The 15,295-nt window shown below is 34.7% G+C and overlaps 1 protein-coding gene across 1 annotated transcript in view; it reads right to left on the bottom strand.

The window, feature by feature from the left end:
• Nucleotides 1–3,909: 3,909 nt before the first annotated feature.
• The window catches only part of LOC131847405 (intermembrane lipid transfer protein VPS13A-like), a 57,068-nt gene continuing 45,682 nt past the window's right edge, over nt 3,910–15,295 (bottom strand). Inside the window, exons 46-52 of the mRNA XM_059196981.1 lie at nt 14,988–15,132; nt 14,284–14,397; nt 10,762–10,785; nt 9,165–9,310; nt 7,502–7,647; nt 6,534–6,657; nt 3,910–4,991 (exon numbers count right to left, since the gene is read on the bottom strand). Of these exons, the coding sequence (XP_059052964.1) occupies nt 4,857–4,991; nt 6,534–6,657; nt 7,502–7,647; nt 9,165–9,310; nt 10,762–10,785; nt 14,284–14,397; nt 14,988–15,132 (834 nt within the window). The 3' untranslated portion in view covers nt 3,910–4,856. The remainder of the gene's footprint in view (nt 4,992–6,533; nt 6,658–7,501; nt 7,648–9,164; nt 9,311–10,761; nt 10,786–14,283; nt 14,398–14,987; nt 15,133–15,295) is intronic.

Below are 15,295 nucleotides of genomic sequence, written 5' to 3'. Positions count from 1 at the left end.
GTTTTCATTGTGTTATATTAATAAAAGATATATATATTTGAATATAACTTTATTTTTCCTTTTATAAAACATTCATTTACTTTCAATGATTAACATTTTTCGATGTGATAACGTACGGTAAGCAGACATCAAAATCCATTTCTATATCTAACTGTATTTGGTTAATGAGACGACATATAAACATTAATATTTAATCTTATATAATACCTAAGTCTTGTCAGGGGCGGATCATGAATTTGTGGGGCCCTGGGCTAAATCTACTTAGGGGCTTACCTAATTATATTACTCAACTAAAAAAAATATCAAAAACAAGCGACCAGAAATTCCCCGTTCCTTTCGTTCCCGCGCACTTGCATGGGTTGATTGATCTCAGGGTTGCCAACCTTATGATAGGCTTTTTAACATTCTAGATATTTTCTTATATTCTAAATATCGTTTCAGTGGGGACTAGGAGTCATTTGTATCCTCGAGGCCCTGGGCTGCAGCCCAAAAAGCCCTTAGGTAGATCCGCCCCTGAGTATTGTAATCTCAAATGGGGTGATCAAGGTAATGTTTGACCGGAATTTGACTTTGCAACACCAACTTGATTTTCCGGTTCAACAAATTACCGAATTGATTCATATATACGCAAATTTATCCTACTCTGAAATTTAAAATCGAAATTTCGGTCAAACACTAGACATTTATGTAATATATGAATGAAATATTCTGCATACATTTCTCTGTGCATATCCGAATGCAACGTAACGAGGGTGAGCCTATGGTTTAACGGCATTTTCCATAACCAAAGGTTTATAAAAATTGACACAATATTTTGGTATTGCTATTATTATATGATACTGTTTATGGTTTGTTACATAATTTATACGGTATTTTCCCGCCATATTTAACAGTTCCATAGCTATTACATGATACATAATCGCAAACCTTTCACATTAAATATATATAAAAATGTATTGCAACTGTACACTTAATGCGTTCGAAACTTTTTTAATTATACGAATTAGGGCTGTTATATTTTAGTATAATATTCTTAGAAAAACATATTTCTAATTACGTAATATAGGTCATGAACTTAAATCGTAGACAGAGAAAGTTACTCCGTCTACAACACAGATTACAAAGTAGATAGAGAGAGCATCAAGAAATTTAAAAAAATCCAATTTTTTCCTAATATTGCGTTGTGCGTTTAATCAATGAGTACCTTGTAAGTTCTTCAATAATTGAGTAAGTAGTAATTACTTGTCTAAACTGCCACTAACATAAAGCGAAAGCTTAAATTGACTAGAATTGGTCGTTATATTTAAATCATAATGTATTTTAAAAAATATATAAAACACTTAAGCAATACTTATACATTTTTAAATTTTTTTCTTTGCAGACATTATATATAAATGATCTATTTTTTTTTCTTTTTTTTACGATTTTAGCACAACTATTTGTAGTATATAACACTTAATACGTTCAAGTGATTCTTTACCAGAATAACCTAAATGAATTTCTCTAAATTGCAAAACAATTTAATTTTCAAACTCACTAATAAGTACATAGAACACTATTTACTTATAAAATGTATTATTGATACAAGTCCCGTGTATAAATGTAAGTAAGTCATTAATTGTGAATAATGTAGTCGTAATGAGTGGCAGATTGATCATGTTAGAATTGATGACAAGATCTCTTGCTATTTTCAAATATATTTTTAGTGTAAATAAATGGTCATAGGGTCGAGCCTCATTTAATGATAATGACAATAAAGTATATCAACATCCAAAATATTACTTAACCTAAAATTACAAATTGTGGCGTCATTGACACTGTGACGATTGTGATCTAGGTCAACAAATTGTTGTACGTGATTATAAAAATCAGAATAAATTGGTAGGCTAATATTTATTGCCATAGAAAAATCAGGTGATATGTTCTGCCATTTTGTTGTGCACAAAATGGCGGTTGTTGACAATATGGAGGTCAGAGAACCGGTAGCTTAATTTATACTAACACATACATTAAAACTAATATAAATACGTAGAATTTACTAAACATCAATAACAATTAGCTGTCTTACACTTGGCTCTCCTGTAATTTATATATTCTAACATAAATACTGATCTTTCTACCCCATAGTGACTTTAGGTGTATATTCAATTACATTAACTGCTCCTTTTAAATGTAATAGCTGTAAAATAATTTACAGTAATAAAGCATCTACTTGTAAGTACACGATTACGAACAAATTGATAAATATAGGAGAATAGAAAGAGGTTTTTAGAACCTCAAGTGTGGTATATCTCACAAACTTAATAATAAAAGATATTTATAAAAAAACTGAGTTTTGAAATTCAACTTTAAAGTGTAGGTCATAAAGTCGTTTTCCGAATATATTGAGTTTGACTTAGCACATTTTATTATTAAGCTTGTAATATGTGGAAATTGTTGGGAGTACATAATTAGTTTGTTACTGCAATTCACTTTCGCTTCTACCTTCAGTCACTATAACTTCTACCTACTACACTCGTCTTTTGTTTCCTCCCTCCTTTCTCTCTCTTTCCCTTTCACTCGCAGTTCCATTTCATGCAAATATCGTTCCAATTGATTTTACATATATAATAGTTGTAATAAAACAATCGAAATTGAACAAGTTTGGGCTTGTTTGAAGTACCTATTTCAACGATTACTTGCCTGACACATATTAAATAGGGATCCTACATGGAAAATCAACCAGTGGTGTAACTACAGACTATCTATTTATTATCAGATACTTTTCAGGAAGGGTTAAGGTTTCTTAAGTGTCGGCAACGTTCACGTGACATCCCTAATGTTTAAGGCATGCGAAGTCAGTGGATACTATGCATGTTTGTCACCAGTGGTATAAGTCCTTGGGCCTTTTTGTCCTATTTCTTGCGCCTTCTATTTATGTTATCCCGGGATAGTCTAAGATCATTAACGAAAGCTTTTATATTCGACATGTTATAGTTTCTTAAATTAATAATAATAATAATAATCTCAGAACAGTTCACACAGCGCCATCTAGACCCAAGTTAAGCTACCTAAAGCTTGTGTTATGGGTCTTAGATAACTGATAAAAATACATAGATAATTTTTTTTCGTATATACATACATATTATACATAGAAAATACCCAGACCGATACAAACAATCATACTCATGAGTACAAATGTTTGTGCCTATGTATTTAATAAATTATGTAATATTTGAATTTAATGATGAGAGAGATTAGAGATATTTATATCATTATTGTGTCCGCGGATCATTAACCAGGGGACCCCGAGGTCCCGTGGCATTTCAGTCTGCCATTTAATTCTTACGCCACTGACCTAAAGGTATCTTATGATAAGTATAAAATCTTGATACAATAATTAACTAATACGTTAGGGATACATTAGATGATAGGTGTAATCAAAACATGTTACAATTTCACAGTCGACACGTGTCTAAGTATATACGCAACAGATCGACAAAACTGCACTTTTAATTTGGCATTCATTATTAATAATATTATATTTGTAAAGATAACTTTTGTTTGTAACCTATTGCCTTCAATCACTCAACCAAATATAAGATATATAGCGTAATGATAGTACTTGGGATGTAAAAGATGTTAGACTACTTGTATCAGAGCCACAATGATAAAGTCGCGGGAAAAACTAGTATTATAAATTTATACTTGACTCCATCGCAATTCTACAAAAGGGGCCGTTCAAGTTTTACCTAAGCAGTATATTTGATTTGCTTATTTTGGATGACATGGGGGCGGGGGAGTCTAGGTGATGATTATATCATCGGCAGTTATTTACTTTTTTACACGAATGGCAACCCTCACATTGTCTTTGCTAAAAAAAACGATACATAAATTGAAAAATGTTTACGTAAGCATGGGGGGATTTTTAAAAGACTTGCTTACTTTTGCTGACCTCCATCCCCCTTGGATGGGGTGTGAATAATTGTAATAAATCTGCTTACGTAATACTTGAACAACCCCAAATGGAACACCCCCTATTCCCGATTGGAACTTTAATAATTCAATCATCAAATATATGTAAATATTTCAAAAATTCAATACTTCGTCATTTGTTTCCAAATCCGTAAAGAAAACAAAATGGCGTCATTTAATTACTGACAGCTGTTTCGAACACAGCATTACACACTTAACACAATCAACTCGAAGAGAGAGAAAAAACATAGGTCGTTAAATTACAGTCGTATTCTTCTTAGCCTTCATATTCTTCTAGAGGGAGACTTCCAAATTCGTCTGCGACCTCTTTCTTATCTAATTATCTAAGCAGCTTCCTTTATAAGCTGTGTATAGACTATAGACATAACATTGTAGTCTTTAAAAATGGTAATTACGGGCATCACTTGTTAACGATGTCTGTAGTGATTTTCATGTATATATGATATACATATACATTATTATTGTATGTATGTATGTACATACATATATATGTACTTTATAGTTACATATGTGTATTCGAAATATGTAATTTATATGTATATTTATTAACATCACTTCTCACTATATTGTTTATTATTACACCTCGACCAAACTTCGTCCTAAGGTTGCCTGAAAGATTTTCAGCGATAAGGCCATCCACTGTTGCCTCTTTCTCTAGCTCATTGTTGTGTTTATACATATTTATATGTTTACATAATAGTATATATATGTTGTTATTTTTATTTCTGTGAGGATATCAAATAAAGAATTTTCATTTCGTAAGCAACGATTTCCACTTACCATCAGGTGGTATGATAAACAATTTATCATCTACAATTATATCCATTAAACATATAGCTAACTCCATGAGGGTTATCGTAGGCCATTGTTAGTCTCTATATTTATTCCGAGCAACGTTTGTCTTCCAATGCTAGTATGAGCGCACACTCTATCTTTGCCTGCAGCCAACTCAGCACCTCAGGATCGGGAACTTCTATTATCTTCTCGTCTGTTGAGAAGTAGCTCACCATTTCATCCTGAGAATAGAAAACGCTTTATTCAAACTTAATTTAAGCACTTTTCAATAGTCATAGTATATAGTCATACCTGTTAACTGAACACTATTCATAATCTGTGACTTGTAACATAGACTAAGTATGTATTAGTTTATGGTAGATTGTATTTTTAAAAATCTCTCTCTGGTTCCGTTTTGTAGCTTGTTCTGCGTAATTGCCGGGTTTGATTAAGATTATCCCATAAAATTTATTTTTATTTATTTATTTATTTACTTAATACAGAAAACATGTGTACTAATTTACTGAGGAAACGATGATATTCACAGAAGTATAAAACCTAGTATATATTTTATTTTTTGGAATTATATATACTAGGTGGAGGGCGTTGATATTCGCAACACAGTTTTATACTTCTGTATATAATTGCTAAAACGTTCAATATTATAGTCATAGTAATAATTATTAATTTTTTTAATCTACCGCTCATCCGGAAAACTGTCTCATCTCAAGAAGAATGAATAGGAATTTTGCGTGTTGCTCTTTTAAATAATCCTAGTACTTAACTTTACATTTTTAAGTCGAAACGTGTGAATACAAACTGCCAACTAGCACAAATATATTATCATATTATCTATAGTCAAATATTAGTCACTACGACTGATTTAATCTTATTGTGTATTCACAATAAGATTAAATCAGTCGTAGTGATAAGAGCAGACCAGGCCCTACAAACAGCACTCGATCACGAGTATGACGTATGAGCCAGCCATCACTGCGCTCGATTATATTTTAGGGAACCCAATGACCCGGTCCACCACGCCACCACATGTCTGGACATTTTAGTGAGCATGACTACTCATTCCACTCGACCACGTCACAGCTACTTAAAATTACTATATGGTAGTTACAGTATTCGCACTTTACAAGAGGATGCATGCGGTAATAAATACAAAAGCCGCTACGCTATCATATTTTATGGAAGCAATATGAAAAAGAAATTATAATGTTGTCCGCAAATAAACTTATTCTTGATAGATATTGCTGTCATCTATGAATTCATCTATCATATAATATATCTTTTTTACATAACATTTGTTTAATATAAAATTTGAATTGCTTCTCTGTCAGATTTAGAGTAGATTCTGGCAGTTTATTATAAAATCTTACGCAATCTTACGTATATGGCAATCAAAGATGAGAATGTGGAGATACAATTAAAGTCAAAATTATTTAATTATACATACAGCCTCGTTGGTCCAGCAATTTAGTACGCCACGGTACTTCCGATGATCGGATTCGATTCCTCGCACGGTACAAACATTTGTATTAATGAGTATGATTATTCGTATCAGTCTGGATCTTTATTTCCATATTATATATGTATTTACAATAAAATTCCTATTAATTCCAACCACTACGAGATAGAGCATACCGTGTAATATAATTACCGTGTGAAGAATCGAACCTGCGACCAACGGAAATAAAGCGATATGCTACTAGACCACCGGCCTCGGTAGTCTAGTCAAGCTCGTAATTTATTACATAAATGCAATTTTTAAATACCTGTTTAATATTCAGAATGAGTTTATCTTCCCGTATGGCCGGCACGCCGATCAGATCGTCCAGTTTCACCACCCACTCGATGTGCCACGAGCCGTTACTACCAGCTCTCACCATAAACACGTGTCTATACGTAAATATAGCGAAGAAATTTATATATATTATTTAATTTTAAACTTTCGTGTTTAATATACATTATTTAAATTATTAACCGGGTCTTAACACGAATAATGTTATGGTAAATAAAGGTATTTACCTCTCTCGACGTTTCGACTACGCTGCACATCGCTGTTACTCCAGTCAGCTCGTGACCACGGCTAGTGCAACCTAGTCGAAACGTCGAGAGAGGTAAATACCTTTATTTGCCATAAAATTATTCGTGTTAAGACCCGGTTAATAATTTAAATAATTATATATATTATTGTTTTTAATTGATTTTTTTTTAATCTAACTTTATTTTGGAGTTTTTGTTTTCAAATATATCAACCCCATCTTTTTAATGGATGATAATGTAAAGGTACACCCGCCTGCGTTAACAGTATACACTGGCAGAGCACTAGAGGAGGATGATAAGATGAGCATGAGGTCAGGTCAGTCAGCACATTGTAGCAAATTCACCAGGAATTTATCACGATGGTTTCCAGTGGAACCACGTGGATGTCGACTAGACATGGTACATTGCTAGCAATAACCCCATGGTTATTACCATTACTAACAATCCATCTGTTACTGGAGCGGGAACACAACTAATATTTTAATAAAATCCAAATATTAGTGAAAATGTGTATTCTTCCCAAAAGGGCTCACAGCGAGAAGTAACAAAACTATATGGTTAGTCAAAAGTGACGTATAAAAATAGATATAAAAAATATAAAGTTTATAAAAAGATTGGTAGACAAGCTGCCAGTAACACCATCATTCCACCATTCCATTATCATTAATAAAAAATATGATGATAACAAAACACTCACTGCGTGGAAACTAATAGCGTGTAGTGTGAGTGTGGCGCTAGATGCGCGTGCGCAACATAAGCGTCAGTATCGGCGTAGTGTCCGCGGGCCAGCAATCCTAGCAGCGCTGCCCCCAGCGCCGCGTGCACAGAGTACGGCCGCACGCCCTGCCACAGACCAACACTCTACAGAAAACTCCAAGAAAACAGCTTGCTCCTTCTTAAAACGACGGTAAGGCACTTGAAATTTCTTTGTGTTGCAGGTGCTGGTGCTCATGTCGACACAACGTCCATTGGGAACGTGGACTGTAGGTTGATGATAAATATCACAAACAACTTTTCTTCTGGGTAAGCGTACTACATCCTAGGTCTTGCCATCATTTACCATCAGATGAGGTAAGTTCAAGCGCAATCCCATTATTAATTGAAAAAAAAAGACTTATTATATTCAAATTCAAATACTTATAATTAACTAGCTTTTACCCGCGGCTTCGCTTGCATTGAACCCGTTAAATAAGTACCGGATATCAGTATCCTATGTTCATTCTTACATGGCAGGCATACCTCCAAGAACATGTGTACAAAATTTCATTATGTACGGTTCAGTAGTTTTTGCGTGAAAGTAAAGTGGTAGACAAAACCAGAGAGAAAATCAATCAATGGTGCTACCCTGTGGCACTTGTGTATTACCATAGACACAAAATATAAAATAATTTACATTATACTTAGTCTTACTCATAGTAATAACCGATTCCTACGATTTTGTTCAACTAATTGATCCCTTTATTTAGTTAAAGTGAATTGATTGAACTAACCTGAACTGCCAGGGGTGACAATTAAATTTAACAGTTTCCTCTATACTCAGCCCATGAGTAGGCTTAGGAGTAAGTTCATATTATATATTTATTTATTTTATTATTTTTTTCTTCTATTATTTTTATTAAGAATTAGTTTAATTTAAATTTTGGTAACATTAAGATTGTGGAGTGAATATGTCGCTGCACGCGATCGCACCACCACTGGGCTGCTACTGAAAATCAGTGTTTTGCTCGCTGAGCAAATTGTTCACTGAGTAGCTCAACCCTTTCGTATCCCTGTGGCACCTAATATATATTTTAATGTTTATTTTATGTGGAAGTTAAAGTATTATGTGTTGTATTTTTTTATTATAATTATTTACTATTCTTATGTGTTATTTGGATTTTGTTTGTACTATCTTTGTTATCGGGATACGAATAAAGATTTTTATCTATCTATCTATCTATCTTATATATGAAAGTTCATAATATATATTATATTATTATAAGTATGTATTTTCTGTATAACAAAGACTTAATTTCTTCACAACGTCGAGAAATAACAATGCTTCTCACAACTCCATTTCAGGTAACAATCTACAACGTACTAACAAGTCTACAATGTATTTGTATTGTATTTACATAAAAAGCGAATTCACTCTATACATTTAATTTTGCTGTTCCCGCCATTTTACAATACAGACTATAAAATGCATAGAGTAGGTACTTAACCATCAACTTTTTTTTTAGTTCGGTTTTCCCGTTTCTACAAGAGGCGAAAGGACTCAGCCTATACAGTCATTGTCTTCGTATCCATCAACTACAAATATTACAGATAAAGACTAAAGACAATAACGAATATCAATGCTACAATATTAGTGTACATACATCTGCAGGCAGACAATGTCTGGGCAGGCGGGCCCGTGCCACCAGCCTTCCTCCGCTACGCTCCAAGCATGCTTTTAGTGTGCTTTCAGCGTTGCGCAGCCCGAGCTGACGGGAGAGCGACGAGCGAGCCGCGTCTCGACATAGATCTGTAATAATAAAAATATGCCTGGAAAATTCCCACAGCGCCATTTAGTCCCAAGCTAAGCAAATGTTGTGTTATGGGTACTAGACAACTGATCAAAATCAAAGTGATCAAACTCTACCTCGGTACAATATGTTAGTGCTTTGCGCTAGACACAAAGTTCTGCTGTTCTTTTTATCCTTGGCTTTTCCAAAAATCGGTAACTTTTTAATTAAATGAGAATTTAATCGTGTTATTAACTATTTTTGTAAAGGTAACAAATAAAATTATAAAAAACAACATAAGAATTAAAAAGTTGACCTTTGTGTAACGTGCGGGAATAATATAAAAGAAACACAATGCATATATAAGTGGCAAAACTTAGTATTACCTATATTTCCTATTACCTCATACAAATAAACAAGAACAAATATATAACCATACCATGCACAATATTACAAAAATTGAGAATATTAATAATATCAATATGAGATCATGACAGTAATAAATAGTACACATACTATTTATAAAAAAAATAATAAAACAATATAAAATAAATCAATAAAAAAAAACTTGAAGTTGGACAAAGACATCTTAAATAATAGAAGCTTCCATTAGCTTTCCATTTCTGATCAATTGAGTCTATAAACTGAAGTAGACAGAAAAATATTAATACAAAAAGATTGAGTTTCACAAGCGACTAAAGTGTCCTAAATGAATGAATTTTTGTTTTTTTTATATGTTGCCTTTATTTACACTCATTCACGCGAATGGGCTTTCACGGGGGATAGAGTGTACATGTAAATGTTAACAAAATGTTAACGAGAAAGAGCGCATTGTGTCCTTCAATCGAGTTTGCTTTAGCGCCATTTTGTTATACCTAATTATTGCAAAATGGCGGACATATGACTATCGCACAAATAAATACTTATAGTTATTGATAATTAATCTATATTAAAACATGTCTTTACATAATAAAATCTGTGGTAGGTATAAACAATAAAATTTAAAAAGAAAGTGAAATGAGACGAATTATACGAATGAAAGAGTGAACACAAATAATAGTTCAATGCAAAGTGAGTGACTCACAACTGCGCGCGCTGGCTTTCCCGCGCGTGAAAGAATATGTCGCGGCAGCTAATGTCAGTATTGTTTATTCTCTTAAAAACTTAAAATTCATATTATCTGATTGCACAAAGAATGAGTGCGTAACGATTTCTATTTTGATTATCGCTTGCCTCTTACTTGTACTGTGTATTTATTTAAAATAACATTTATCCAAAACAGCAACACGCAAGTTTCTTGCTCATTCTTTTGATGAGTCTGCGTTCCGACTGAGTAGAATAAAAAATGTATAACTATTAAAGTGCTTAAACTGAGTTTATTTGTTTAAAGATTATTGCTATTTCTATTTCTCAATTTTTCTAATACATACATATAAGCAATACTCATATATATATCATGCCATATACTTACTGCGCACAATAATGCAGTCGTCTTCTGTTCACGAGCACGCCAATAGCAAACCAGAAACATGTTAATGAGTACATAAAACATCCATACTACTAATATTATAAATTTTAGTGTCTGTCTGTTTACCTTTTCACGACAAAACGGCTGGACGGATCTTAATGAAATTTGATATTGAAATAAGTAACATTACCTGAAGGGCTATAGCCTATATAAAAAAATAATATACAAGAGGTTGAAATAGGGGATGAAGGGATATGCAGACGATGTCACGAGTTACAGATAGTATCCTATAAATGACTGAAACATGATGTCAGTCAAGTATCAATATAATGATTGATTGTCATTTCCAAGCAAAATTGGCAAAATTTCATTAACCCTACAAAATACGATGTTTTGGAATGATATAGTTTGTTATTTGACTTTTCCACCATGACAAATAATTTGTTATTGTCATAGATACACAAGAGCTTTATGGTTCTCTGTAGTTAGTCTGTGCCAGTGCATAATTATTAATGTTACTCTGTGCCCAATTCTTTTCGCGTATCTTATACTTTATGTCACTCACCACATGTCATTGTGAAATTAATAAAATATTTTATAAATATAGTTGTTTGTTGTCAATTAAGAAGCAACAATACAGTTGTTAATACCAGCTGGAAATATCAATCTTACTAGTATTATAAACGCGAAAGTCTGTGAGTATGGATGGATTTTTTTTATAAAAAAAAATGGATGTATAGACGGATGGATGATTGTTATGCACGTTTACATTCAGCCGCTTCCCTGCCACTCGCGCTGCCAGAAATATTGCCGGGGACAAATGATCGTGAGGGGTGCATGTAAAAACACGCTGCCACTCGCGCTGCCAGTCCTTTGACTCGCGCACGAAAAACCGACAATCGAGGGAGCGCCGGGCAGCGCGAGTGGCAGCGCCAATGGCATGCAACTTCTCTCACTTCCCTGCCCACTCGGGCTGAGTGTAAATTGGGCATTACTCTTTCACGAAAATACTACTGAACGGATTTAGATGAAACTTTACAGTAATATAGCTTATACATCAGAATAAGACAAGCTAAAAATTTCATGGGGGTGAAATCGCGAATAGCTAATATTTATGAATAAGATACTTGAAATAAAAACACATATAAGTAATTACATTATCATAGAGTTCCATAATAACATAAACATGCTAGAAAACATTATGAATACCATCTGAACAATAATATAACAAGAATTGCATATTATCCCAGAAATAGAACAATATCAAACTCCAATTAGTTTTCCTACATGATCCAACCAACAATTCATCAATAAACAATGAAGGTATGAAACAATGCCAATTTAAAACATACGCTACTTAAGACTTAACATTAAATATACTTAATAATTATTTATTTCATTCAATAACAAAGACAGAAGAAGTTAGTTTATATAATAATTAAAATATTAACATGCAAAATTCTCAAGTATGACGATGAATATCTCATATTTTTAATAATAAAGACTGTTTACAAGTAGTCAGTAACTAACGCCAGTTACTAGCACCGAACGTTGGTGAATATAAATTAGCGTTGACCACAGATAAGATAATATTACATAGCGTTGTCGTAACACCTGGTGGATTTACACCGTCCAATTCAAACGGGGATCGAAATTACGACAGTTTAAGCAAAGTTCGAACCCCCGGCGCTCTCAAACTAAAGGGGGTGGGGGGGGGGGGGGGGGGGGGGGGGGGGGGCATTAGACCTTCAGCCGCTCCATAAGTCTCCGCGGATTTGGAGTGTCATCTGCACTCGTTTCTAACGTCCGGTGAAGCTGTAAAGATCAGCTGCGGCCAACAGCATTAGAGTAGTCCGGAAAAAAAACATCTAGTGAAAAGAGCTTGACCTACTTTACAACTTTTCTGTGTAGGTACGTTTCGAACTCTATTCAATGTCTGACGATACCTCGTTCAGAGGTGAAACACGTATCGCAATATGGGTGCAGATTCAATAACGGGCGGAATTCATCACCATTAGTGAAGGTCGTAACGGTAGTCAAGTTTTTTTTTTTATAACACAGGGGACAAACGAGCATGCGGCTCACCTGATGGTAAGTGATTACCGCCGCCCATGAGCACCCGCAACACTAGGGGAATTGCAAGTACGTTGTCGGCCTTTTAAAAAGGAATAAGCTCTTTTCTGGAAGGTTTCAATATCGTATCGGTTCGGAAATACCATTGCTGGAAGGTGATTCCATAATGTGGTTGTGCGAGGCAAAAAGTTTCTAGAAAACCGTACTATGGAAGACCGCCATTCATCCAGATGATCAGGATGGTATTTCAGTTTTTGGCGGGTGGTACGGTGGTGAAACTCAGCAGCTGGTATTAATCCGAACAATTCCTCAGAACACTCCCCGTGATATATGCGGTAGAAAATGCACAGAGATGCAATATCACGCCGCAAAGCCAATGGGTCGAGTCTGTCACATAGACGTTGATTACCTATGATTCTGACTGCTCGGTTCTGAATGCGGTCAAATGGAAGTAGCTGGTATTGTGGTGCTCCCGCCCAGAGGTGAGAACAGTATTCCATGTGCGGCCGGATCTGCGCCTTGTATAATTGCAAGCGATGGGCCGCCGTGAAATACCGTCTCACTCTACTGAGCACACCAACCTTTTTTGAGGCTATTTTAGCCTTGTCCTCCAAATGACCGCAAAACTGAACGTCACTGGATATATCAACGCCAAGGACCTCGAGATTTGCCTTCACATCAAGGAGAGTGTTTTGAAACTGAGGAGATACGATAAATGGATTCTTTTCAGCGGTAAGTTTCCACACTACTTAAATAATGTGGCCTCATACATGCTAATTGTAGCAGAATTAATCAAAATAATATAAATCTATTTAATAGATATTAATAATGAGATTATAGAGACTGCTATTTTAAATTGTCAAGTATCTACATGTTTCATGCAAGAAACGCGAATGAGATAGCAACTGGCGCTAGCGACTGACTATCCACTTGTAACGCTGTCTTTAAACACATTATACTATGTGCCCTGTAGCATGGTGCGGATGACAGTTGCTACATTTAACAGTTGCTAAATTTAATTTATTAATCTTATATATAAAATTCTCGTGTCACAGTTTTCGTTCCCATACTCCTCCGAAACGGCTTGACCGATTCTCATGAATTTTTGTGAGCGTATTGAGTAGGTCTGAGAATCGGCCAACATCTATTTTTCATCCCCTAAATGTTAGGGGTAGTCCACCCCTACATTTTTTTTTATTTTAAGGCAAAACAACGTTTGCCGGGACAGCTAGTGATTTTATATATGAATGTGGTACAGCTGAAATACTAAGTCATAATTTGTAAATCGCGGCAATTTTCAAGAGCGAAACGAAACGTTAATAAAACCGTCAATCGCACCATGCTACAGTGCACATGGTATAATCGATGCTTGTCTAACATTAGACCACTACAACATAAATTTTAGTGCAGATTATATATAAAGTGGAAGGAAACAGTTTATGAGGTACTTACCGAAGCTAGGACGCGCTATGAGACCGGTAAGTGCAAGCGCTACACTCGTAGGGTTTTCGTGGTCGCCCACCACTACTGGCCCAGGCAGATCATTCTTTATTGATTCATCTTCACCTATAAACAGAAGTTAAGTATATATATTACGACGACGGCCTCGGTGGTCTAGTGGTTTAGGACACCGCCTCACTTCCGATTGTCGCGGGTTCGATTCCTCGCACGGCACAAACATTTATATTCATAAGTATGATTGTTTGTATCGGTCAGGGTGTTTTCTTATAGTACATATGTTTTACAAAGAAATATATACCTATCTATTTAGCTTAACTTGGGTCTAGATGGCGCTGTGTAAATTGTCCTGAGATTAAAATAATAGTTACACTAAGTTTTTTAAAAGTTTTACTGTATTTTATGTTTGGTTGCATATTCTATTCAAGGATTGTTTAAAAGAGCAACATGCAAGTTTCTCGTTCTTCTTGTGATGAGAAAGCTTTCCGAATGAGCGGTAGATTAAAAAAACGTTGTTATGACTATTCAAAAGTGCTTAAATTAAGTTTATTTGAATAAATGATTTTCTATTCTATTCTATTACTTTGGTTTAAATAGACAACTATGTATAATTGATCTCGCCTATTGATTCTATGTATAATATACATGTAATACAAAAACACACTAACATTATAAGGGTGGGTATATATATTAATTACCTGGACGCCGTCTGATCTTAGCCCGTGGTACGTCGTCGAACACCGCGCTTGCAGTGTCAGAGCTGGCTCGTTGTCCGAGAAGCGCTGCAGCGCTGTACGCCAATTTGCTTGCAACATCCAGCACTCGGCGACCCATTATAGTACCCTAATTTATCAATATTTACATGAAATTGTAACAGTTCTAGAGATTTCTACACATTAAACTTCTCGAGAGACTACAGCATGGAGTTTTTCAGAAAAGATATATTTGGGTTTCTTAAGAGTCGGTAACGAGCACGTCCCGCTTCTGGTGTTTCATGTGTCCATAG

Source organism: Achroia grisella, unplaced genomic scaffold, assembly GCF_030625045.1.
Source record: "Achroia grisella isolate CSIRO2021 unplaced genomic scaffold, CSIRO_AGI_Agris_v1 utg534, whole genome shotgun sequence".
NCBI classification, from domain to species: domain Eukaryota; kingdom Metazoa; phylum Arthropoda; class Insecta; order Lepidoptera; family Pyralidae; genus Achroia; species Achroia grisella.
The sequence above is the reverse complement of the archived record's forward strand: the minus strand, read 5'-3'. Positions and strand labels throughout refer to the sequence as shown.